Source organism: Elephas maximus, chromosome 13 (genome assembly GCF_024166365.1).
Source record: "Elephas maximus indicus isolate mEleMax1 chromosome 13, mEleMax1 primary haplotype, whole genome shotgun sequence".
In the NCBI taxonomy this organism is placed as follows: Eukaryota; Metazoa; Chordata; class Mammalia; order Proboscidea; family Elephantidae; genus Elephas; species Elephas maximus.
In genome coordinates this window covers 36628682-36655655 of record NC_064831.1, presented here as the reverse complement: position 1 = coordinate 36655655, position 26974 = coordinate 36628682, and the positions used below count along the sequence as shown (strand labels likewise).

The 26974-nt window shown below is 41.0% G+C and overlaps 1 protein-coding gene across 2 annotated transcripts in view; it reads left to right on the top strand.

Annotated features, from left to right (window-relative positions):
* The window catches only part of ARHGAP10 (Rho GTPase activating protein 10), a 367040-nt gene that overhangs the window by 70568 nt on the left and 269498 nt on the right, over positions 1–26974 (top strand). For both annotated transcript variants that reach the window (XM_049905921.1, XM_049905919.1), the window contains exons 2-3: positions 26438–26533; positions 26607–26668. In XM_049905921.1, coding sequence (XP_049761878.1) covers positions 26438–26533; positions 26607–26668 — 158 coding nt within the window. The remainder of the gene's footprint in view (positions 1–26437; positions 26534–26606; positions 26669–26974) is intronic.

Sequence of the window (26974 nt, the reverse complement as noted above, 5' to 3'; positions counted from 1 at the left end):
AAATTTTTATCAAGTTGCAGTCTTGCCCTGTCTTCCAATGAAATACTGTAAACATCCATAGTGTAGACAGAGACTAATATAATGAATACCTATGTACCTACACCTGGATTTATCATGTCTTGAAGCTGAAGGAAACATCTCAAAATATCTTTTTTTTCTTAACATGAGAAATAAACACCACTGGGAGTTGAAGTTCCCTGAGTACCACCCCTGCTCCCTTTCTGTATCTTTTCTTCCCTTTCCAGAAGTAATCAGTATGCTATTTTCTGTATATCCTTGCCATGCATGTTTTTATGCTTTTATTACATGTGTCTGTGTCTCTGTTTCTTTAACTTTATGGAAATGGCATCAAACTGTGTATGTTCTGTATCTTGAGAGGGAAGAGAACATTATTTTTGAGATATATATTCTTGCTAATACATAGCTCTAGTTCTTTTTTGTTAACTGATGTATAAAAAACCAAACCCGCTGCAGTCGAGTCGATTCCGACTCATAGCGACCCTACAGGACAGAGTAGAACTGTCCCATAGAGTTTCCAAGGAGCACCTGCCAGACTCGAACTGCTATAGTATTCCATTTTATGGTTGTAATTTTTTAGTTTGCTTTCCTGTCAGATTTTACGTGTGTTTCCAAATCTTTGAAAGTGTTTCTCTGGACATTCTTGTACGTGTCGCCTGATGTATGTATGTGGATTTCTATGGCTCCATTCCTAAATTTGGGGTTGCTGGTAATAGAATATGAGTATCTTCAACTCTAAGCTTATTCTCGGTTTTACTAGATTTTTCCAAACTGCTCTACACAGCAGCTAGCTTACATTCCCCCTGCAATGTATAAATGGCTGTGTTAGTCCTTATCTTCCTCAGTACTTGGTATTATCAAACTTTTGAATTTTGGCTCATCTGTTGAATGTAAAGTGATGTCTTATTGTTTGTAACTTTCATTTCCCTATTGCAGTGAGGTTGAGCATCTTTTTACATATTTACTGCTTTTTGGGTTTCTTCTAATGTCAATTGCCTGTTCACAACATCATCTACTTCTTTGTTGATGGTTGAGGAGACTCAGGTGCAGAGAAGATGTTTAATTAAAATCCTTGGTTCATGACACATGACCGTGGTTGGAGTTTGCCTGGCCCTCTTATTTATTCTTATATATTTAATATAATGAATATTTGTGAACTCATCAAGATCTGCAGCATTGCCAATAACTTACATTCCATCCCTCTGACTGCCCGCCACCTTCCCCCCTCACCTCCCTTACACACACTCTTCTAAACTTTATCATTCTTATTATATATTTCTGTATGGCATCTCCTGGGCTTTACTTTTCTCATTCTGCATTGTTAGTATGTTTATCCAAGTTGTTGTATTGACTGTGTTTATTTAGGTTCACTGCTGTATAGTATCTCTCGTGTTATTATACTACAGTTTTACTATCAGTTCACGTTCGATAGGCTTTTGAGTTGGTTCTAGTTTTCTGTTCTTATGAACAGTTCTTTTATGAATGTTCTTAGATGTGACTCCTGCTGGCCATGATCAAGATTGTCTCTAGAATATGCTGAAAATGCTGGATTATTAAGTATTCTCGTATTCAACTTTGTAAATGAATGTAAAATTTTTTCCTCAAAGTTGATGGACCAATGTATAATATTATGATATTTCCACAAGCAGTGGGTAAGAGACCAGGTTGCTCTAAATCTGCTCAATTTGTAGTTCTTTTTGTGTGTATGGTTCTCATTAGTAAACATTAGCTGGTTTGTCAGAATCGTGTAGTAAGATTGGTTTCCTCTAACATACCCACTGATGTCGAGGTGGTTGAGGAGGAACACAGAATGCTTACCCTGCTAACTGTTGGGGGCTGACATTTGATGATGCCAGATGGGCTTGGGTCAGTTTGCAACACCATGCTTCATATGTATTTTATTCCTGCTTTTATGTCTATAATCATTTTAAATTTGTTGGTTTTATAGTTTGGTCACAGGTCTGTTATTTTAAGTTTATAGTAGGCCCAGTCTTGCCCAATTTTATGTTTATTTTTATTTTTAATATTTTACTGTGTTTTCGGTGAACATTTACATGCAAATTAGGGAATGTCTTAGGCTAGGTTCTCTAGAGAAGCAAAACCAGTGAAGCATATAAATATATAGAGATTTATATCCAGAAAATTGTTCATGCAGTTGTAGAGGCTGGAAAGTCCTAAGTCCGTGGGTCAGGCTGGAGGCTTCTCCTGACTCACTTAGCTGCAGAGGCTGGTGAACCCAAGATTGGCAGGTCAAAATAAAGCCTCTGGCTCATAGGCTGTGGAGACTGATGAATTCCAAGATCAATAGGTCAGCTGCTAGCTCAAGTCCAAAGAACTGGAGTTCAGATGAACAGGAGCCAGCTGCAGGATCCAGAGCAAGCAGAAGCCCATGAGCTTTGCCAGAAAGTCCACCAATATTAGATGCAGGCCATACCCCAAAGGAAACTCCCTTTCACCTGATTGACTGCTCAGAACAGATTTTATCATGGAGGTGATTACATTAGGTCTCATTATGGAGGTGATTACATCATCACATAGCTGCCAAACTACATCATAACTGCCAAACCACTGAGAATCATGGCCCAGCCAAGTTGACACACAACCTTAACCGTCATACTTTGCATTTGACAATTTCTATACAAATTGTGCAGTGACATTAGTTAAATTTTTCACAATGTGTAATAAGCATTCGCTTTAATTGCATTCTGGTTATTTTGTTTCCAGTGCCCTAGTTTCCAAGTTTCCCTTCCCCCTTATCTTTCTCATCTTTGCTTTAGAGTAGTTGTTGACCTTTTGGTGTCATATATATGGTACAATCCTGATCTTTCGTAGTATCTGCTTTGTTTTTTTATGGTAGGGCTTTTCCTTGTATGCTTTTTAGTTTTGGATTGTGAGCTCCTTTTCATGTCAGTTAGAGCTCTATCTGTGGGAATCCTGGGGGACCTGGGTTGAAGGTATATTAAAAAATATAGGGTAGGGTCTTCAGTTTGCAAAATACTTAGCAATATTGGGTAAAATATAACAAACATCCTTTTAAACATACAGCTGTGATTACAAAAAAGTATAGAAAATTCCCAGAATCTGTCAATGAAGAAAGAACACAATTCCATAGCAGTTATCGTAGGAGTTGAACTTTCACCAGAGTCAGAAACCAAGATGCTTGGAGTCTTAACATCCATATGAAGAGAGAGAATGAGGCCTTGAACAGGGAGTTAGACCTGAGATCTTTCTCCTTGTCTAGTTTATGAGGACCCTCCAATGGCTGCACTCTTTATGAAGGAGTAGTCCAGAGAAACCTGGCTGCCAGAACAGAAATACAAAAATGTTGGTCTGGGCTCTGGGTTAAAAAAAAAAAAAAAAAAAAACAAACCAAGCCCATTGCTGTCAAATCGATCCCAACTCATAGTGACCTTATAGGACAGAGTAGAACTGCCCCGTAGGGTTTCCAAGGCTGTAATCTTTACAGAAGCTGGTGGGTTTGAACTTCTGACCTTTCAGTTGGCAGCTGAGCACTTAACTACTGTTCCACCAGGGCTCCTTGGGCTGTGGGTAGGGGATAAAAAACTCTTATCCCATCCTAAAGTTAGAATGATAGATTTGCTTTACTTCTTAGGGTTTAAATGAATTAATATAAAAAGTAATCCAGAGTCAGCAATACCCTTCTACTGAGATGCTTTGCAGAAACAAATCCATAACTGTTTACTTGTCATCCTTGTTAACAGTAACTGTCTTGGAGTGTGGGATCGTGGTCCCATGCACCCTTGTACATCCATTTATTTTGGAATGCATGAAGAAGAGAGCAAGTAGAAACACATGGGCATTTTTAACAGACTATAAAGTTCACCCGTGGATTTTCAACACAATAAAAAATAAAGTACAGAAGGGATATTATTTTGCAGTTAAATTTTCCTGTAATTCTCAAATAATTATTCAATTCTTGGAATGCTCTTCAAATTGCAGAATCAGCAGACATTTATCGAGTATCTCTGCTGCTCTGTGTCTTGTACCATTAGGGAGATGGAAGTGTAGGGGAATGACAGACTTGAACCCAAATAATTACGGTGCAAAGTGTAAAATAAGTGCTATAGTAAAATTACAAAGTGCTTTTGGGACTGCAGGGGTTGTGAGTGATTCATTTCACCTGGGGAATTTGTTCTTTCCTAGACATTTAATAGAGCTTCTCATGTGGTTATTGGGAGGATTACAAGAGTACCTAATATTTATTGTGTCTTTACCCATGTATTAGGCAGCAAACATTTTATATACAGTTAATCTCTACAGCATAAATTTAATTCTCAACACAGCCCTATGAGGAGGATCCTATAATTATCTCCATTTAAAAAACTTTTAATCAAAATGTAGCATATGCTGCTATTGTTGTTAGCTGCCCTTGAGTTAGCCCCCAACTCATGGCAACTCTATGGACAATGGGATCAGACTGTTGTGATCCTTAGGGTTTCCATTGGCTGATTTTTCGAAAGTAGGCTGCCAGGCCTGTCTTCTTAGTGACATATATAGAAATGCACATATCAGAAGTGCATAGCGATGAACTTGCACAAATTGTAGGCACCTGTGTAGCCAGCACCCAGAGCAAGAAAAAACCAGAACGTTATAGACACTCCAGAAGTCCCCCTCATGACTCTTTTCAGGTGCTCTCTTCTGTAAGAGTAACCACAGTCTTGATTCCCAACAGCAAGTGTGTGTGTATGTGTGTGTGCGTGCGCGGACGCACACCTGTTTTTGTATTTTCTGGAAAATGGAATCATATAGCAAGTCTTCTTCTGTTGATCTATACTATTGCATGTAGTTATGAAATTGGTCATTCCCATTGTTGCCTATTACATTATCTCCATTTTATAGATGATGAAATTGAAGCAGAGAGGTCAAAGTAGCCCACACTCACCCAACTAGTACGCAGTGGAGGCAGGAATTGAACTCTGGCTGATCAGATTTTAGAGTCTATGCTCTGACCACCTACACTCTCTTACATCATATTTTACATATTTTAAATGTGTACTTGTTTAATTTCACAGGCAATAATTTATTCTAACAGAGTTTTCAAGACAGTACAAAAATATACAGCATAAGAAAATTAAAGCCCTCTCACACACCTTGTCTTCCTTCCTTATAATTAAGCTTTGTTATTAATTTGGTGAGAACCTTTCCAGAACTTTCTGTGTGCATGTGGATATGTTTGTGTGTGTGTGTCTGCTTTGCACACCATCATATATAGATCTACCTTCTTTAAGTGTTGTGTAATATTTATGCTTCTTGGATCATTTGCTCAGCAGACAGGTTGAATTAAGTATGGTGAAAGGATACAACCCTGTGGCACACCTTTGCTGACTTTAAACCATGCAGTATCCCCCTTGTTCTGTTCAAGCAACTGCTTCTTAGTCTAGGTACAGGTTCCGTATGAGCAGAATTGAGTGTTCTGGAATTCCCGTTCTTCACAATGTTATCTATAATTTGTTAAAAAATGATCAACACAGTCGAATACCTTTGCATAGTCTATAAGACACAGGTAAACATCTTTCTGGTATTCTCTGCTTTCAGCCAAGATCCGTCTGACATCAGCAATGATACCCTCGTTGCAGTCCTCTAGTGAATCTGGCTCGAATTTATGGCAGCTCCCTGTTGATGTACTGCTGCAATTGTTTTTGAATTATCTTCAGCAAAATTTTACTTGCATATATTTATTCAGTCTATATGCTGAGCAAATAATCTGAGAAGCTGGACTATATGAAGAAGAACTCAGCATCAGGATTGGAGGAAGACTTATTAACAACCTGTGATATGCAGATGGCACAACCTTGCTTGCTGAAAGTGAAAAGGAGTTGAAGCATTACTGATGAATGATGATGATCAAAGACCACTGCCTTTAGTATGGATTACATCTCAACATAAAAAAAACACAAATCATCACAGCTGAACCAATAAGCAACATCATGATAAATGGAGAAAAGATTGAAGTTGTCAAGGATTTCATTTTGCTTGGATCCACAATCAATGCCCATGGAAGCAACAGTCAAGAAATCAAATGACGTATTGCATTGGGCAAATCTGCCACAAAAAAGACTGCTTTAAAGTGTTAGAAAGCAAAGATGTCACTCTGAGGACTAAAGTGTGCCAGATCCACCTTTGATGCCTTTGAATTGTGGTGTTGGTGAAGTATATTGAATATACCATGGTCTTCCAGAAGAATGAACAAATCTGTCTTGGAAGAAGTACAGCCAGAATGTTCCTCAGAAGTGAGGATGGCGAGACTTCATTTCACTTACTTTGGACATGTTGTCAGTAGGGACCAGTTCATGGAGAAGGACATCGTGCTTGGTAGAGGGTCAGTGAAAAAGAGGAAGACCCTCGATGAGGTGAATTGACATGGTGGCTACAACAATAGGCTCAAACACAGCAATGATTGTGAGGATGGCGCAGGACTGGGCAGTGTTTTGTTCTGTGGTACATAACGATCGCTATGAGTTAGAACCAACTGGATGGCACCTAACAACAGCAACAACAGTATTCATGCATGAATGAGTTAATAGCTTACTCTTATTGCTATTAATATTAATGTATCTATATCTATTGCTGTTATAAATAGGCATGAATATATGACACTGTAAATGCTTCTCTCTGGACATGTGGGAGCATGCTCTAGGATAGACACAAGATGGGGAACAAGGTGAGGAGGTAAGAGTTGTGAAGGGAGAATGAATGAGTTATGAAGGATGAGATCAAAACCTCATTCTCATAGCTCTTTTCCCTCCACGTATTTTCCAGATCTGCTGTAAGTCTTAGTATATCTTTTGAATATTTGATTTTGAGATAACAAATATTATCACAGAAACGTCAACGAACTTAATTGATAATTTCTAGAGACACAATTATAGGAGTTGGAAGAGATAGAAGTCATACATAAACATCTTACCTAATGATGAAGACTCTTAAACTGTATTTCTTTTTTAAAATTAATTTGTACACAAGGAAGATTTAGAAAATATAAACAAGGTGCTCAGAGTGGTTATTTCTGGGAAGTTGGTTTGTAGTTTTTAAAAAAACAGTATGCATTTTAATAAAAATTAGTGTTTTTATTATAGTATCACTATATATAGTTTTGTAGTCTACTTTTTTCATTTAGTAGTAGATACCCATTGCCATCCAGTCCATTCCAACTCATAGCGACCCCATAGGACACAGTAGAACTGCCCCATAGAGTTTCCAAGAGCCCCTGGTGGATTTGGACTGCTAACCTTTTGGTTAGCAGCTGTAGCACTTCACTGCTACGCCACCATGGTTTTTTCTTAGTAGTAGATAGTGAACAAGTTTTCACAGTTAAGTAGTACTCCATGGCCCTCATAAGCCACTTAGTAAATCAGCCCCTCATTGTGTATGTAGGTTGTTTCCAATATTTCTCTGTTATACATAATATTTCTACAGCTACTTGTGTAATTATGCTGTTAGAACATTTCCTAAAATATGGAATTTCTGGCTCCAAAGGATATGTACATTTTTAAAGCCTTTGAGTACTTATCATGAAATTGCCCCCTGAAAGAAAATAATGCCATTACTTTTCCACCAATAAACATTTCTAAGATGATTAACTTTATGGCTAAAAACACTACACAATTAAAATGTCAAATAGTATTTTGTTGTTAGATTACATTTTTAGTAGATCAGTTGACTAGACTTAGACTATGGTGTTAATGAAGTCCTACATTTAAGTGAATGGATGGGTGATGTGAACATACCCACACTTGATTTTAAAAAGCTTGGCTCATACTGTATTTTGGGTTTTGTTTCCTGCTTTGTTTTTAAACTTCTACCACAAACATATTACCATGCTACTGTTTGTTGAAAACATGATTTTTAATGTCCTTATGTTTTTCTGTCGTACAAGTATAGCACAGCTTATTTAAGCAGTCACGTACAGATGAACATCTAGATTGTTTCCAATATGTCGTCGTTTATACTTACCACAGGAACCCTGGTGGCGCAGTTGTTAAACCAACTGACTGCTAACCGAAAGGTCAGAGGCTCAAAACCACTAGTACCTCCACAGGAGAAAGATATGACAGTCTACTTCCCTAGAGATTTACAGCCTTGGGAACCCTATGGGGTCACTATGAGTTGAAACTGACTTGATGGCAGTGGGTTTGGTTTTGTTTTGGTATAATTTAACATAGAAGAAAAAATAAAATTTGAATATTTAAAGTGTGTTTTGAAGTTTCCCACCATTTTTGCCATTTTCTATAATCAGTTCCGTACAGGTAGAGTGGCTAGTGAAATATTGCTTACCTCTGTGGCTTTCTTTGTAAAGTCGCAGCTGCTAGTTGGGAATGGCATGGGTAACTTTTAGATGTGGTTTACTTTCCTTTTGAGCGTGCCTTGTAAGAGTAGCCAGGACCCTTGATTTTTTTCTTTTACCCTATCTTGTGTTGTTAGCTCTTCCTCCTTTTCCTAGAAAACCTTGTGTAAGATAAGCTCAGTTCTGGGGCAGCCCCAAATTACATTCCTTTTCCCGAGGAGTGGCTCTGCTTTGGGCCAGCTGATGAGTCCTGTAGAGGGTCCTCCATTGGTCCTTCAGAGAATGTTTTCTTTACGAAACTTTCTGTAGTTCAGTGACTCACAAAGTGAATTTCTGGAGTGTGAGCTCCTTGAAGGTATTCAAGTTGGTGCCTGGAGCATGGTAGGTACTCATTAAGTGGAGATGACTGAATGAGGATGCACTGGAGCCTCAGAGACTTGTCTTCTTTTGATTGATTTTTATAATTTATGCTACTGGAGAATACGATTAATTTTTCTTAGGCTCTTAAAAAAATAGAACGTCTACAGCTGTTTAAATTTTTTTTTTTTCCTATTCTGGTAATAAAGGAGTGATTTAGGAATATGATAGAAAATAGGTTTATAGTTTTTTGTTAAAGTATAAATGTTCTTCTATTTTTCCACTCCTTGAACGTTTACTGAAGCTCTGTTGTGTGTCATTCAATAGAGATATGAAGATGAATATAATAATTCCTGCCCTAGTGGAACAGTCAGACATATAGGTAGATATAATACAATGTGGTAAAATCTGTCTATGTAACTGTGAGCAGTTTTTTCTGGGGACGCAGTGGAAAAGGACACCTAAACCAGGGGCAGGATGGGGGGAGGTGGTGGAGGTGAGTAGGGAGGCTGCCAGGGGCATCTTCCTGAAAGAGTTTAATCCCAGAGCTGAATCTTAGAAAGCACATTAATTCATACTCCTTTGTCTACCCAAATGCTGCTCCACCCCTTTTATTCCTTATTTCTAGAGTAGGAGTATTGACCATATTCATAACATTGTGCCTACTGTTTCTATTGTAAAAACCTTAGTCTTGTCTTTTCTCTCACACGACATAGCTCAGCTCCCAGAATCTTGTTGATTCTAGCTCTGAAATGCCTGTAGAATGTGGTTTTTTCTTTCTTTTCTTTTCTGTCCTCAGGGATGGAAACAATTTGGGATCCGGTTCAGCTGGCACCAACCCTGTGAAAGCACCTCCACCTTTCCCAGGGACAGTCACTTGTACCCTTTGCTGTGTTCTCTGAAGTCTGTATAATGCTGTTGAGTCCATTTTAACTCGTAGCGATCCTATAGGACAGAGTAGAATTGCCCCATAGAGCTTACAGAGAAGCAAGCTGCCACATCTTTCTCCTGCGGAGCCATTGGGTGGGTTTGAACCACTGACCTTTAGGTTAGCAGTAGAATGCTTAACCACAGCACTGCCAGGGCTCCTCAAAGTCTGTATAGTCAGTCCTTTTTTGTAGCATTTCTACATTATTCTGCAGTCCTGTGTTTCCCTCTCGTTGCTCCCATTAGACTGTGCCTGATTCTTTTTATTTTGTTCTCCAGGTCAGCTGCTTGTCAGATGAGTAGTTCCTCCCTGCGTTTCCTCTTCCCTGCCCCCCGCCACACTTTGTGCTTATATATTTTCAGCTTTGCTTGTGTAGTTCTTCCTGATAGAGATACCCTTTTAGCAGTGCTATTTAAATGTATGCATTATTCAAGGACCAGTTTAGCATGCCATGTCTGTGAGGTTGTTTCTGATCATGCCACTCCACCATATTGGCTCCTACCTCTGAACCACCTCTTTCTTTGTTAGCCTTTCTGTGACACTGGCATAGCACCTGCCATTATGTATATTTTAGTTGTATGTGTGTCATCACTTCCTAGCTAGATTATAAACTATGAAGTTAGAGGTCTTCTCATAGATGATTTGAATCTTCCATGTTGGAAAGCATAATCCCTTGTTTAATATAAAAAACCTGTTGCCATCGAGTCAATTCTGACTCATTAATGACCCTATAGGACGGAGTAGAACTGTCCCATAGGGTTTCCAAGGAATGGCTGGTAGATTCGAACTACTGACCTTTTGGTTAGCAGCTGAGCTCTTAACTGCTGCACCACCAGGGCTCCAATAGACATTCGTTTTTAAGAGTAGGTCTGCTGGTGGCACATTCTTTTAGTTTTCCTTCCTCTGAGACTGTCTTTATTTCCCCTTCATTTCTGAGGGATAGTTTCACTGGATATAGAATTTGTGGTTGGTGATTTTTTTTCTTTCAGCCCTTGAGAAAAACGTTGTGCCGTTTTCTCAGGTCTTCATGGTTCTAGATGACGAACCCACTATCGTTTGTCTTGGTGTTGCCCTACAGTTAACGCATCTTTTCTCTCTGGCTGCTTTCAAGATTTTTTTCTTTGTGTTTTGTTTTCAGAAATTTATTGACTCTCCTTTGTAGATGACTTTTCGTTTATCCCTACCCACTCTTAAAATTCTCTCTTTATCCTTGGTTTTGGCAAGTTTGATTATAGTTTGTCTTGGTGACTTTTTTTTGAGATCTACCTTGTGTGGTGTTCGATGAGCATCTTGGATAGATATCTTCTCATCTTTCACGATATCAGGGAAGTTTTCTGTCAGCAAATCTTCAACAATTCTCTCTGTATTTTCTGTGATCCCGGCCCCCCCCCGCCCCCACACTGGCTCTGGTATTCCAGTCACTCATAGGTTATTTCTCTTAATAAAGTCCCAGGTAATTCTTAGAGTTTCTCATTTTTTAAAAATTCTTTTACCGGATTTTCCCTCAAATAAGTTGGTGTCAAGTGTTTTGTCTTCAATCTGCCTGCCCCACTCAGCATGTCCTGGTGGAGAAGGGGACTCTCAGACCCAGTGGGCAAGGAGAACACTGCTCATAGCTCCTTATTGTTGGTGGGGCTTCAAATCGTTCCCCCTGAAGATGGTGTACTATCACTGCCTGATGATGTCAGAGGGATTCTTGTTCAATCTGGGGGAGCCTACCTGGGTGGTTTTCTGTTGCTTGGACTGGGGCTGGGAAACGTTGGGTTTAGTAACTTTCATCTGTTAGGGTCAGGGAACAGACACCCTTTTGCAGTGCTGTTCCTACATTCCTGAACAAACTGGTTCACTTTTCTACTTATCACTGTACAAGACAGAGTTCTCCATTTATTATCCTTTACGTTGTTTCCAGAATTCATAGTGCTTAGCGGGGAGGGACACGGAGAAATGGGTCTATGCTGTCTTGTCCCTAATCATTCATTCATTTTTTTTTTTAACGCAACAATTTATTTGTCTTTTATTGTTGTAAAAATATATATAACACAACATTTGCCAAATCAAGATTTTTTGGGTATATAATGTAGTGATATCAACTACATTAGTCACGTTGTGCAGCTAACACCCATAATCATTGCCAAATTTCTCATCACCATAAATAGAAACCCACTGCTTCCTAAACACCTAGTCATTCGTTCTTAAATGTTGGATTTTAGAAAGCAATTTAAAGGGTTTATTTATTTTGGAGGGTGTGTGTGCGTTCAGCAAATCATTTCAATCATCTGCCTTACTGTAAAGGTAAGAAAACTTGAGACCTGGTCAAGTTAAGTGACTGATCCAGGGGCCCACTGCTAGTTATAGACTCCGCACTAGAACTAGGCTGCTGGTAACTAATCCAGTGTTTGTTTCTTGGTAGCAAATTAAGTTAGAGAGTTCGGGGGGGGGGCGGGGAGGGGGGAAAGAAGAGTACCATTGTTGTCCTATAGTTTTCTGGGCTTTAAAACATCAGCACACCACAGAATTGATACTGCAATGGAAAACTCATCAGAATACCAAAAGAAAAGAATCTATTCTTAATTATAGTGACTGAAATTGAATGACATGCTATATTTGTCTCCATTTTAAGACTAATCATTTGTAATAAAGTCTAAAATGACATACCTTTTGTTTTTATGATAAAAGTATTCAAACGACCATATAAAATGTTTCTACCTGCAAAACAGAGTTCTCTGGCTGGTTATTTGTATTCTGCTTCAAAGAGAGTAAAGAATATAGTTAAGATCGGTGGCACCACCCAAACAATCTCATAGTTTAGCATTTTATGGGGCTTTTCACCAGACAATCTCTCTCTACTCCACAGACTTCAGATACTTCTCTCAGCACTTCCCCATGAAACATTTTTTCTGTGTTGGAGAAATGGAGGAATCCAGATGTTAATTATTAGGCAGCTTGTAATTTTAAAAAAGAAAAAGACCCAAGGGTTTTACAGAAAATACGGTCAGAGCTGAACTGATCTTATAACTCTTTAGAGATCTGAGATGAGAAGCATTTACTTCTTTTTCCGGGAACAGGCACAGCAAGGACCAGGCACAATAGGACTAAACCAGCTTCTTATTAATGTCATTTGGCTAATGATGCCTGAAGGGGTCTGAGGGATGGGGCACATGGGGAAGAGGTGGATCTGCCTTCCAACTCCGCCCTTGAGCACTTGTTCCTCTTGCTTCTGATTTTGATTTTTCTTCCTATTCCCTACTTACGTACTATTGCTGAAAAGTGAAATCTCTGATCTGCACTGCAGAAGGGAATTCTATGTTTCCTAGGCTGCCGTCCCTCAAACTCACATTCCGGTGGCAAGTTGAGCCACCCCAAGAGGGTGGAGGGCGTTCACTCTCCATTCTTAACTCGCTCAAGACTAATAGAGTTCTTTCCTTCCTGGCTGCTTCCTTACCCACTCTTTCTCCTGGTTCTTATATCAACTCTGGCACTTTCTTCATCCTCAGTGTTCTGCTACTAAGTTCAACAGCTTCTGGTAACCAGGGACTTCTGTTACTCTTGGTGTCACCATTTCCTACCTGCAACCCTGAATGCTATCCTATCTGGTTGGTAAGTGCTGGACCTTGGACCCCCCCCACCCCCGCCCCAGTGTCATCTTCTGGGAGCTTTCCCTTGCCTCCTTTGTGTCCTGTTATGGTAACTCTGTGTTAAAATACTGACCATTCCTTTAACATCTTGGGTTCTGAAACAGGTACAAAAAAACAAAGCAAAACAAAAAAATGGTTTCTCTCAGGTCAGCTGAGACTCACGGTGACCCCATATGTGTCAGAGTAGAGCTGTGCTCGATAGAGTTTTCAGAAATTGATCTCCAGGCCTTTATTCTGAGTCACCTCTGGGTAGATTCGTACTCCCAACCTTTGAGTTAGCAATTGAGTGTGTTTACCGTTTGCATCACTGAGGGACTCTCAAACAAGTGTAGAGCAGGTGTAATGGGTTACTACTCACTGGGAAGTTTGGTATACTAGGGCATGTAGTTTGTACAGCTGTTACCGTGTGATAAGCTGTCTTGTGGGCACAGCCACCATTAAAACACAGTGTGTCCTCTCTATGCCTTCTCGTGCTCATCTTTAAAATGTCTTTAAATTGAACAACAATGCTTAGCTCATTGGGCGTAGTGAGGATTAAGTGAACTAGTGAATGCAAAGCACTTGGAACAGTGACTGGCACAAAGAACGTGCTAAATAAACATTATATGGTAATGACACACACTTAAACTATTCAAAAACATGGAGTTCTGAATGCTTTTCTAGTTAATTGTACTAAAAAAAATCTCTTTATGTTGAACATAGTTCCTTAAGTTAAAACAATCCATCTAATGGGCTCTGGAACTGCCTGGTGAAATCTTTTAGATGGATTAGTTTCTTCCTAAAGAGGCTTTGTGGAATTTTATCCATTAAAGTACTTTGGACATGGTATCGAGAGGGATCAGTCCTTGGAGGAGGACATCATGCTTGGTAAAGTAGAGGTCAGCGAAAAAGAGGAAGACCCTCAACAAGATGGATTGACGCAGTGGCTGCAACAACGGGCTTAAACACAGCAATGATTGTGAGGATGGCGCAGAATGGAGCAGTGTTTCGTTCTGTTGTACATAGGGTCGCCGTGAGTTGGAACCGACTTGATGGCACCTAACAACAACAATAACATCCATTAACATAGTAAAGTCTTCAGAACTAAATTTGACCTTCAAAGGATGTTTTTCGTAGTCACTGGCCTTATACGAGTTGTCACTCATGGCATCTCTGCCAAGTATTTGACAGTGCCAGCCAGGGGAAACTGTTCTGCTCACAGCTCCTGCTGAGGAGAAAGCCTCCTTCCTCATCTGTTCCCCTCTTCCTGAGGTGATTTGATTGAGGTGGGACTTGCCAGCTACCTCTGTCATGACCTTTTGTGGAAAAAAAAAAAATGAGCTGGATCAATTTGATTCTCTTGAGAATTTTAATTTGGAGGGTGGTGGGGGGAAAATCAGAGGGAGTGGAAGTTGAAAGAATGCAGTGAATGCCTGTTAGGGCCACACAGGGCCTCTCCCAGGCAGTGGCGTGAGGAAGCAGACCCTCTGAGTTAGCAGAAGTTCTGGGACGGCAAGAGTTTACATGAAGTAAAAGAAAGAACACGATAATTTCAAGTGCCAGAGAGAAGAGTAAACACTCAGAGAGAAGCCAAGTCCTTTAATGGCAGCTTCCCAGGGAGAAGGCCCTAGGGCACGACCATACTGCAGACTTTTTCCCGTTTAGGGCATGTTCACTTTTTTTCTGGGCCCTTTACAATTGTATTCTCATTAGTTGAGTCTTTATTCCTTGCGTTCAAAGTGTCCTAACTTACAATGGTCACATAGTATATATAGCCCGTCTGTTTCCCATCTAGAAGGTTCCTTTCCTTGTATTCCTAATGCTGCGAATGGCTCCTCTCTAGTCTTCAGTGAACTCATTTTTCAGGACCTGTATCAGACTGCCTACCCCTACCCCTATTCCATGCTGTTTCTCCAGTGACTTTAATGTTTTCTGAGTTTTTCTTTCGTTGAATCCTTGTGGAATTTGTCATTTGGACAACTCAATTTGTCTCCCTTGTAGAACGCAAATTGCTTAAGGGCAGAAGCCAGTATTTCTTTGTGTTTTATATGAAACTGCGAAACCTGGGGCTGTGCTGAACAAATGGATGCTCATCAAGTCACAGTCGTTACTTTTTTATTATTTTTTAATTAATTTTTTTATTGTGCTTTAAGCGGAAGTTCGTAGTTCATTTTTCATACAAAACTTTATACACTCATTGCTATGTGACCCTAGTTGCTCTCCCTGTAATGTGACAGCACACTCCTCCTTTTCACCCTGGATTTCTAGTGTCCATTCAACCAGTTCCTGTCCCTTTTTGCCTCCTTGTCTTGGCTCCGGGCAGGAGGTGCACATTTAATCTCGTGTATCTACTTGAACTAAGCACTCTCTTCGTGAATGTCGTTTTTGGTCTTATAGTCCAGTTTAATCTTTGTCTAAAAAGTTGGCTTCGGGAATGGCTTCAGTTCTGGGCTAATAGAGAGTTCAGGGGCCATGTCTTCTGGGGTCCCTGCAGACACAGCCAGATCATTAAGGCAGGTCTTTTTATGTGAATTTCGGTTCTGCACACCACTTTTCTCCTGCTCTGTCAGGGACTCTGTTGTGTTCCCTGTCAGGGTGCTCATTGGTGGTAGCTGGCCACCATTTAGTTCTTCTGGCCTCAGGCTGATGGAGTCTCTTCTTTATGTGGCCTTTTCTATCTTTTGGGCTCATGTTTTCCTTATGTCTTTGGTGTTCTTCATTCTCCTTTGCTCCAGGTGGGTTGGGACCAATTTATGCATCTTAGATGGCCGCTCACTAGCTTTTAAGGCTCCAGATGCCACTCACCAAAATGGGACGTAGAACATTTTCTTAATAAACTTTGTTATGCCAATTGACCTAGATGTCCCTTGAAACCATGGTCCCCAACCCCCTCCCTTGCTATTGTGTCGTTCAAAGTGTTTGATTGTGTTTGGAAACTTCTTAGCTTTCGGTTTAGTCCAGTTATGCTGTCATAGATGTTTCTTGTAGTGTTTGTTTTAGCTCTTGTAATTGGCTTAACTTGGCCACTGTGATGGATTGAATGTGTCCTCCCAAAATGTGAAAATATGACCCTATTTGTAAATAGAGGAGTTTTCTTTTGTTATGTTAATGGAGCCATACAGGTATGGGGTGGGTCCCAAACCTAATCAGTTCTGAGTGGTGTCTTATAAAAACACCTGAATAGACATAGCGACACATCCATACACAGGGGCAAGGCAGACATGATGTCACAGTGGAGACAGATGCGTCTAGAAACTCAAGAATGCCAAGGCTTGCTGGCAGCTACTAGAAGCTGAAGGAAAACAAGAAGGACCCGCCCGTAGAGGTGACACCCTGAATTTAGACTTCTAGCCTCCCGAACTGTGAGAAAATAAATTTCTGTTCTTTGAAACCACCCACTTGTGCTGTGTTTTTGTCTGTTTGCGGCAACACTGGCAAACAAGGACACACACCAAACAAGAGGTTTTAGACTCCTTAGAGTTAGACTTTCTTTTGTTAATATTTTAAAGTTTACTTAAAAATATATGTGTGTTAAAGAGTTTGAGAGAAATGAGGGGTTGTCTTAGCTATCTAGTGCTGCTATAACAGAAATACCACAAGTGCATGGCTTTAACGAAAAGAAATTTATCCTCTCACAGTCTGGTAGGCTAGAAGTCCAAATTCAGGATGCCATCTCCAGCGGGAGGCTTTCTCTGTCTCTTGGTTCTGGGGGAAGGTCCTTGTCATTAATCTTCACCTGGCCTAGGAGCTTTTCAGTGCAGGCCCTGGATCCAAAAGATACACTCTGCTCCTGGCACTATCTTGGTGGTATGAGGTCCCAATGTCTTTCTGCTCACTTTTTTATATCTCAAAAGAAATCGACTTAAAACACAACCTAATCTTGTAGATTGAGTCCTGCCTCATTAACATAACTGCCTCTAATCCTGCCTCATTAACATCACAGAGATAGGATTTACAACACATAGGAAAATCATATCAGATGACAAAGTGGTAGATAGTCACACAATACTGGGAATCATGGCCCAGCCAAGTTGACAAATGTTTTGGGGGGACACAGTTCAATCCATGACAGGGATCTACAAAGTTACTCTTTGCTTTGGTTAGTTTCTGTTTTGTGCCATTTGGTGGTGATAGTCCAGTGGCAGAACGGTGCAAAAGATCACATCCATTAGGCCAGATGAAGACCTGACATCTAAACCTTTACTAATATTTGTCTTGGGCTTCACACATGTACCTGTGGTGAACAAGGTGGCTTGTTCTGCTCTTATCTCCTGTATGTGGTTTTGTTTTCTCTTTTGTATGATCTTTCATAGGACATTTTGCAAACCACTTTGTTAGTCAAGTTACTATATTCAGTACCAAAATGTTTGAATAATATTGTGTTTTGTCATTGAGCTTAACATCCGTGAAATATAAAAATAATACTTGTGTATGGTATTTTCATCTGTACACTGCTTCTAACCCCGTGGTTACCCTCTTTTTCTACTAATAAAGAATTATGGTAATGAGAATTACTCATCACCCCAACATTTATAAATCGAGCTTTCTTGGCATTGAAACCAAGACGCTTCAGAGGTGATCAGTATCTCTGGGGAGGTTTTTTCCTGGAGACCCAAGAACCACTGGGTTGAGACCTCTGAGTTTCACTAGTTGTTGGCACAGTTTCCAGTAATTTTTTAAGGAGCCACCATCATCTCCCACCTGGATCAGGGCAGTAGTCTCTAACTTGTCTTCTGCTGCCTAACTTGTCCACCCTCAGTCTATTCTCAAAATACCAGCCAAAGTGATGCTGTTAAAACATCAGATCATGGCACTTTTCTACCCCAAACTCTCGAAAGGGTACCTATCGCACTTGTACTAAAAGCTCAAGCCCTCCATGAACGGGCCCTTCATCATCTTTGACCGTCTTACCTATTACTCTCGCCGTGTATCGGTCAGTCAGCTTCAGCCACAGAGGCTTTTTGCCGTTTCTGTGTCAGGCCCATGCATGGCTGCTCCTTCTGTCTGCCAAGCCCTCCCACAGCCATCTGCATGGCTTGCTCCCTCACCCCCTTCAAGTTTTTGCTCAAATGCTGTCTTCTCAGTGAAGTCCACCCTGACCCGCCCAACCTTTTTTGACTTTTCTGTTCCCCTAACCCTTTATTTTCCCCACGGCACTTACCAGTTTCCAGCATACCATGTTATATATGCATGAATGTATGTTTTTATTATCTGTCTTTACTCTCCTCCCCTGATATGGTCTGTCCCCCACTGGCACCCCAGTTTGTATGATTTATTTGCCACCGTAGCTTCTGTACCTAGAACACTGCCTGGAAGATGGTCAATGCTTAAACATTGGAATGAATCGGCAGCACAAGCAGAGTGTCGATGTACAGAACAAGGGATGATATACCAGGAAAAGAACACAGGCATCCTGGCCCCTTGGGTTCTTAGAAGCACAGAAATGAAACGAGAATAGGTGGATGAAGGAGGAGAACAGAATGGTTCATTCATTCAAGTGTACGTGTGCGAATGCCTGTGTGTGTTATTTTCATGCATAAAATTGTGTTCGTCTGTTTCCTTGCTACATTATTTTATTTTTAAAAATAAAATTTACAAAGTTGCACATAAAATAGTGGACATCCCTGTACCCTTCCTCTTCCCACCAACTGTTTAACATTTGCCACATTGACTTTATCTCTTTCTCTTTCTATATACATATTCCTTGTGTCTGTGTCCCTGGCTGGCCTGTGGGGGCTGTTTTGGGGTCAGTTGCCTACCCTTATCTATTCAGCTCAGACAGAGTTGGGGCAGGATCATGTGCCATAAACCTGTCAGCTTAGGAAGTGGGGGCTCTGGGTTAAGCAGTTTGCTTGAGAAGGGGAAGAGGGTGGGTCACATGTTAGTTTGATATGTTATTTTCAGTTTATAGATGGGAAATCAGATACTTAGTTGAAAGGTTTTGCCCAAAGCCACATGGCTGGTATATGGCAGAACCAGTGTGTGAATCCAGGGCTGTTAGGTTTTAGAACCTTTCTCCTTTTCATGAACCACAGTGCCACTAATTCACCATGCCTTTGATTTCTCATCTAAAAATGGGATCCTTAGACTAGATCATCTGTAATATCATATTCCCTGCTTAAAGGTCTTTAATTTAGGCCAGGACTTGAACATTCAAATGCCTCCAGCAGCCAGGCAAATATTTTAAATATACAAACCTGCTGAGTAGAAGGCAAGGAGTGGTGGGACCCATGGGAACCAGAGGGTTTGAAAGAGTCAAATTTAAATTTTAAGAAAAGAGATGGCCAAATAAGTGTCCTTAGGACCACTAGTTTTGACCTAGCATTTTGGCACGTCCCTGGAAATGTCAGGCCATCCTAGTTTTCAGCATGTAATCTTACCGTTGCAATGTTGTCAACCCATCCGCTAGTCTTGGTTTTCTGTGAAGTTGGAGAAGGTGGATTTTGGGAGTATGTTGGCCTTTTTCATACTTAATTGCTTTCTTTTGCTCCAGAACACACACAGACACACGTGCACACCCTTTGTAACCTTTTTCTGCGTGGTGTGCTGTCCAACTGCTGCACCTTGTATTCCTCACCTGTCACTGTCATTCTCTGTCTGGCCAGGTTATATCAAAACTAGGAATGGTTCTGAAATGCATGAGAAAGAACAGACGTGGATTCTAGTTAGAGCGCTTATTGAACTGAGTGTGTGAAATTGGGCTATTTGCCCAACCTCATGCCTCAGTTTCTCAAAATGTAAAGTGAAGGTGGAAGACCCTGTCATTGATTTTTGTATTTCCTTCTTAGGGCTGCGGTAACAAAGCACCACAAATCAGGTGCTTAAAATAACAGAAATTTATTGTCTCACAATTCTAGAGGCAAGAAGTCTGAATTCAAGGTGTCAGAAGGGCCATGCTGTCTCTGAAGGCTCTAGGGAAAGAACATTTCTTTTCTCTCCCTGCCTTTGGTGACCCCAGGAGTTCCTGGGCCTGTAGCTACAGCATAACTCCATCATCGTATGACTATCTTCTCTCTCAGTTTGTGTCTCGGCTTTTATAAGGATTCCAGTCATATTGGATTAGGACCTACCCTACTCTGTTATGATCTCATGTTAACTAAAAGCTTCTAAGACCCTATTTCCAAACAAGGTCACATTCACAGGTGTCAGGAGTTAGGACCTCAACATATCTCTTTGGATGGCACAGTTTAACCCACACCAATCATCAAATTGGGTTCTGCAGGCTGGAATCTTATCAGAGAACACTTTGTGGAGGGTGGGGCCCAGTTGAGCTGGGCTCTTCCACCTCTGTCTGAGCAGCTTTGGTTATCTCCCAGCTCCATGCCTTACTAATCATATGATCTCGGGTAAGCTGCTTAATCTCTGTGTGCCTCACTTTCTTCCTTTGTAAAATGGGTATAGTAATTGTGCCTGCCTTATAGGGTCGTTGTGACAGTTAAATGAATCAATAAATGTAATTTATGAAGCGCCTGGCATTAGAAGTGTGGTAGGCAGTAAAATGGCTTCCCCCAAAATACTCCCTTCCTAATCTCTGAAACCTCTGAGCATGTTATCTTGCGTGACAAGAGGACTTTGTAGATGTGATTAAGTTAAGGAGATTATCCTGGATTCTCTGGGTGGGCCCAACGTAATCGTAAGGGTCCTTAGAAGAGTCAGAAAAGGAGATGTGGTGACAGAAACAGAGGCCAGAGTGACGTGATTGCTGGCTGGGGGCCACGGGCCAAGGAATTTGAGCAGCTTCTAAAAGCTGGACTAGGCAAGGAAGTGGTTTCTTCCCTGGAGCCTCCAGAAGGAGTGCTGTTTGGCTGATACCTTGACTTCAGCTCCATGAGTCTAATGAGGGCTTCTGACCTCTAGAAGTATAAGATATATGTTTGAGCTGTTTTAAGCCACTAAGTTTGTGGAAATTTGTTGCACTAACTATAGGACTAGTACATAAGAGTTAGCTGTTTCATCTCTTCTCATTGTAAACAGGACTTTCTTTAAACAAAGGGATCGGTGGCCAAAGACTATAGTTTGAAGACCAGTGGGCTTGGTGATCGCAAGCATCCCCTTTTCATCTAATAGCCTGTAGTGGTGGGTACTTTCTGTATACGGTACCTATCCTGAATATCCTCTCTGCATTTGCTGAATGTGTGCTGTGTGGTTGAAGTCTGGAGTAAGATTTACCGAATGTCAGGTGATGTTCTCCAGTGTGGACCTGCCTTTGGCATTCTCTCCAGTTTCCAGATCGTTCCCTTTGAAGGATTCTTCATAATTAATGGAGCCCTGGTGGCACAGTGGTTAAGAGCTTGGCTGCTAACAAAAAGACTGGCAGTTCAAATCCACCACCCACTCCTTGAAAACTCTATGGGGCAGTTCTACTCTCTTCTATAGGGTTGCTATGAGTAGAAATTGACTTAACAGCAACAGGTTGGGATTTTTTTTTGTTTTTGTAATTAATAAGTTATTTTGGCAAGAGTATGTCATTGTCTGTTGTGTGCCATATTGGGTCTGCGGTCCTGCGCATGAGGTTTATGGATTTGTTTTGGGGTATATCCATCTCTCTGGGTTCAGCTTGTTTTCTTCTTACTCCATAAATTTGTCAGTTCAAGTCATTATAGTACCTGTAAAAAAAACCAAACCCAGTGCCATAGAGTCAATTCCGACTCATAGCGACCCTACAGGACAGAGTAGAACTGCCCCATAGAGTTTCCAAGGAGCACCTGGCGGATTCGAACTGCTGACCATTTAGTTAGCAGCCATAGCACTTAACCACTACGCCACCAGGGTTTCCATAGTACCTGTATATGTTAGTTATTTTTCAATTAAGAATCTACTACAGAGACACCCCAGGTAGGCCACACTGGCAGGTTAGGCCCAGGTATACCACAACACAACATTACTAGGGACTGTACTGGGCCCATGAGCTGCTCCTACAAGAGCTTGTAATTTGCACTTCAGGCCTAGACTAGCCCAGGTATGCATTCTGGGCTTAGGAGATGTTTGCACCATTGTTTAAATCTACAAAGTATGTTATTTACTTTCTTTCTGACTCGCACAGAGAGGCCATAATGCCTTTCTTGCATACAGTGCCACTGCCAGGTCCCTAAATCTGGAAAACACAACAAAAAACGATGAAGCCAGGCTGCAGTCTTGGAGTACTTTTGTTTCGCTTCTGTATTACTTGAATCCCCATCAGCATTATTTCCTTGGCATGAATCTGGCTTGAAAGATATTAAGTTCTTAGTCTGTACCCTGTTTTCTCTAGGTAAATATTAAAGAACTTTGGTACATGTTTTGATGTGCAGAAGGAGAACAGTTCCCTTGGCAAAGCTTTGCATATTTGATAATCTAGTTGTTTGGGTCTCTACACGTAAAGGAATGTGAGCTTATAGGTGGCAGCTCGTGCATTTAAAAGATTTTGGAATCCAGTGTAGTTTGTGGAAAATCATGTATTTCACATTTAATGAATGAGAACAGTGTATTCACTGCCTCATTTTTCTTTTTAAGCCCAAGATTGTAGGACATGCCACATCTCCTCAGGTGGCCCCATTAGTGCTTCGGTTGGGGGGTGGGAAGGTGTAGGAGATAGCGATGTCATGACGAGGACCAGCTTGTAATTTCTAGGGTTGTAACACACCTAAGGGGCTACAGAAGTGTAGTGGAGGTCGAGCAACCCAAACAAAGAGGCCTCCTGTCCACTGCAGCCAAATGCATGTATTTGGCTAACAGTTTATGGCCTTAAGCTCAAAGAATTGAAGTTAGTTGTGTTCCGTGTGCACACTCAGGCTTGGCGTTACCTATCAATATATGCCAACCTGGAAGGTATTTCAAGGGAGCAGTGTTAGTTGACTTTACAGGTATGGAGGTACATGAGGTAACTTTCTATTTAGTTACAGTTCTGTGTTAGAGCCGTGCAGATAGCCTTAGAGCTCTGAACCAGTTGAGACCTGCAGATCTCTTGAATACCAGAATGATGTAATGGGAAGGACATTAGTGGAGGGCCCAGAAACCTAGGACCTGATCCTTTGCCTCCAGGGCTTACTACCGGCAGTCGAAACAGGTTTGTGACTGTGATGAAGTCACTTACATCAGCTCTCTAAACCTACTTGCCCCATTTATGAAACAGGGGAACTGTTTTGTAACTGTTACCTTGCAGGCTTATTGTAAGGAGTAAATGGGCTAATATTTGTTAGTCATTTAGCATAGAGTGTTGTTTTTGATACTGAGTGCTGTTGAGATGATTCCGACTCATAACAACCCTATAGGACAGAGTAGAACTGCCTCATAGGGTTTTCTAGGCTGTAATCTTTCTGGGAGCAGATCACCAAGTCTTTTTGCCATGGAGCCACTAATGGGTTCTAACTGCTAACCCTTGGGGTAGCAAGCCTTTTAGTGGGCCCCCTCACCATCTTCCCTGAGATTAGAAATGCTGACTGCCTTTGTAACTTGTGAATGAAAAAACTGGTTGAGTTTCATGTGGAATAAAATGAGAAATAAAGCTTAAAAACATTATCCTTTATACAAAGCATCTCTGTGCTTGTTTAAGGGACTGCACTAAATCCAGTAAAACGTCATGATTTTATATATATTTGCCCCCTTTGGAGTTGTTTCACAGACCTCCTTAGAGTATTTTATCCATAATTACCAAGTTAAAGGATATTTTTAAGTTTTGATACTCTACCTAGTGATGCGCGGGGCTGCAGAGATGCGCGTGCAACGAGGGCTGGAGCTGGGTGTCCATGCTTGCAGCACTAGATGGTTTGTGCTTTCCTTCCATACCCTAAGGGTAAGAATCACAGTTCTAGACCCTTTTCTAAAAGTTGCATCATTTTGCCTTTCATCTAAAGGTCTTTTAGTGGGTATTTTTATTTTAAAGAGAAAAAGAATTTGAGAACAACAAGATAAACATGGATTAGAGAGAGGAAAAATAAAGTTTTAAAAACCATGAGAGGAACTGAAAGAGCCTGTGAGCATTATTGTAAAGTCTAAAAAGTGAGGGAACCCTGGTGGTGCAGTGGTTAAGAGCTCGACTGCTAACTAAAAGGTCGGCAGTTCGAATCCATCAGCCACTCCTTGAAAACCCTATGGGGCAGTTCTTTTCTGTCCTAGAGGGTCACTAGGAGCCAGAATCCACTTGACGTCAATGAGTTCGGTTTTGTTTAAGAAGAGAGAGAGTAACAAGTCTTGGTGAGCAGTGGGGAATCATTGTACTTAATGAGGGGGATGGAGATTTGGCAAAAACAAAACAAAACAGGTTGCACTTTTTAATGTAAAAATAAGAATATTTTGCGATCATTTCTTATTTCTGAATGAATAAAATAAAAACGAGAAAATCGTTCTGACAATCTCACCATCGTATTAAAACCAACCCTGTTATTACATTTGTTCCCTTTTTCTTGTTTATTTTTTTTGTGCGTGAATATGCTGATCATCAGTTATGGAGTGTGTTTTTTTAATTTTATTTTCGATTTGCTTGACAGGAAGTCTTATTATAACATGAGTCTGTCAGTATTCATTATGTGGAGACAGATGCTATGTGGAGTGGGAAACCATTGAGTCACTTCTTAGAGAGAGCTTTAGACTGGAGGCGGGACCGTATACTGGGCAGGAAAGGCCTTCAGGCAAGATGGCTCTGGAGTAAAATTAAGCCTTTGCTGTGTAGCATTAGCTGTGCAACCTTATGCCAAAGGTCCAGCTTCCCCGAGCTGCTGCTTGTAAAATGGGTATAATCTTGAGAGTATTGAATGAGATGAAATACGTACATCACCTACTATGGTGCACAGCCCCCAAAAGTTTCTGAATAAATACTAGCTTGTCTTAGAAGTGGCATTTTCCACTATCTTCTGTTAATCCCCAATATGAGATGATGAGGACCCGTACAGGTAGAAGTGGCATTTTCCACTATCTTCTGTTAATCCCCAATGTGAGATGATGAGGACCCGTACAGAGGTTTAGTGTCGCAGATCTAAGCCTTTCTACCATTTCAGCTGGGTCGTTAGGCAGCGACCTGCTGTTGTTCTCGATGACAAGTCTCTTTTTGAATCTTCTCCGTTTCTCTGGCTGGAGTGGTGATTTGACAATCAGCGAAGGATACCTGGCTGGCTGACATTGAGCCTTTGAGACCTTTGTGTTTAAAACCTTGGCAGGCAGCCAGATCTTATCAGGCCCTGAGAGATACTGTCAGGTGTGTGTTTTGTCCTAATCACAGCCTGAACTTTTCAAATTGGGCAAGTTCTGACCTGAGCGAGCAAAGAAAGGGAAAGTGCTTTTAGGGAGCAGTGTGAAGTAGTCAGACCTGAGGAAGGAAGAAGGTCAGGACTGGGATAAACGTTTCTCAAACACCTGCTCTGAGGCAGGATGTGGGGTAGGAGACAGGGGCAGCCCAGACAGTGAGTGTCAGGTTGAGGGTGATGGGCCCCTTGGCCAATATGTTGGGTTGTTCCTTCTTATGTATTGAGTAGACGAGAGCTCTATAGCTCTATTCATCTTAAACCCAAAACCAAACCAGTTGCTGTGAAGTTGATTCCGATTTATGGTAATCTCTCGTGTTTCAGAGTAGAACTGTGTTCCATAGGGTTTTCAATGGCTGTGATTTTTTGGAATAGATTGCCAGGCCTTTCTTCCGAGGTGCCTCTGGGTGGCAACTGCAAACCTTTAGGTTGGTACCCCAGTGCTTAACTGTTTGTACCATCCAGAGACTCCCTACTCATCTTAATTAAAATCCATTGCCGTTGAGTTGATTGCAACTCACAGCAACCCTATAGGACAGAGTAGAAGTACCCCGTGGCATTTCTGATGATGTAAATTTGTATGGGCGCATAATGCCACGTATTTCTCCTGTGGAATGGCTGGGGGTTTGAAATGGCAACTTTTTTTTCAGTTAGCAGCCGAGCACTTAACCACTGCACCACAGAGCTCCTTCTACTAATCCTACCAAACCAAAAAACCCATTGCCATTGAGTTGATTCTGACTCATAGTGACTCTGTAGGAAAGAGTAGAACTACCCACAGGGTTTCCAAGGCTGTAAATCTTTATGGAAGCAGACTGCTGCATCTTTCTCCCACAGAGCGGCTGGTGGGCTTTGGTTAGCAGCTGGGTGCTTAACCACTGCACCACCAGGGCTCCTTCTACTCATCTTAGGAGGAATAAATTTCTTATTTAAGACTTTCTTATTTAAGTTTTTGTCATAAAACAAGAACCAAAATAATAATTAAATATTTTTTTCCTAGGTCTTTCGGCGGCCCAGCGCAAGTTTGCTCATTCACTCAGAGACTTTAAATTTGAGTTTATCGGTGATGCAGAGACAGATGATGAACGCTGTATAGGTATGTAAAAGTGAGGTATCGTTTTGCTCCACTTAGCTTTGGCCACCAACTAATAATTTCTTTCTACTTACAGATGCTTCCTTACGTGAATTTTCAAATTTTTTGAAGAATTTAGAGGAACAGAGAGAAATTATGGTGAGTGGTAGGCTGTGAAGTCATAGGTCCAACTTACATGGGGAAGACCTGGGTTGAGAGCTGGTTCTGATGGAAGCTTCCATACATTGATGCATGCATGAGGTATTGTTTTGTAGTGGAAAGACCACTGGGTGAGGTATCAGGAGCCCTGATTTCTGGTAGTGCTGACAGTAATGTGATCTTGGGCAGGTTGGTAGACCTCTAAGCCAGGGCCTGTTTCTTCGTCTTTAAAATGGTGGATTGGACTAAATCTTTACTTTCTAGCTTTTTGTTGGCAATGGAACACTTGAATTTATATCGAATCTC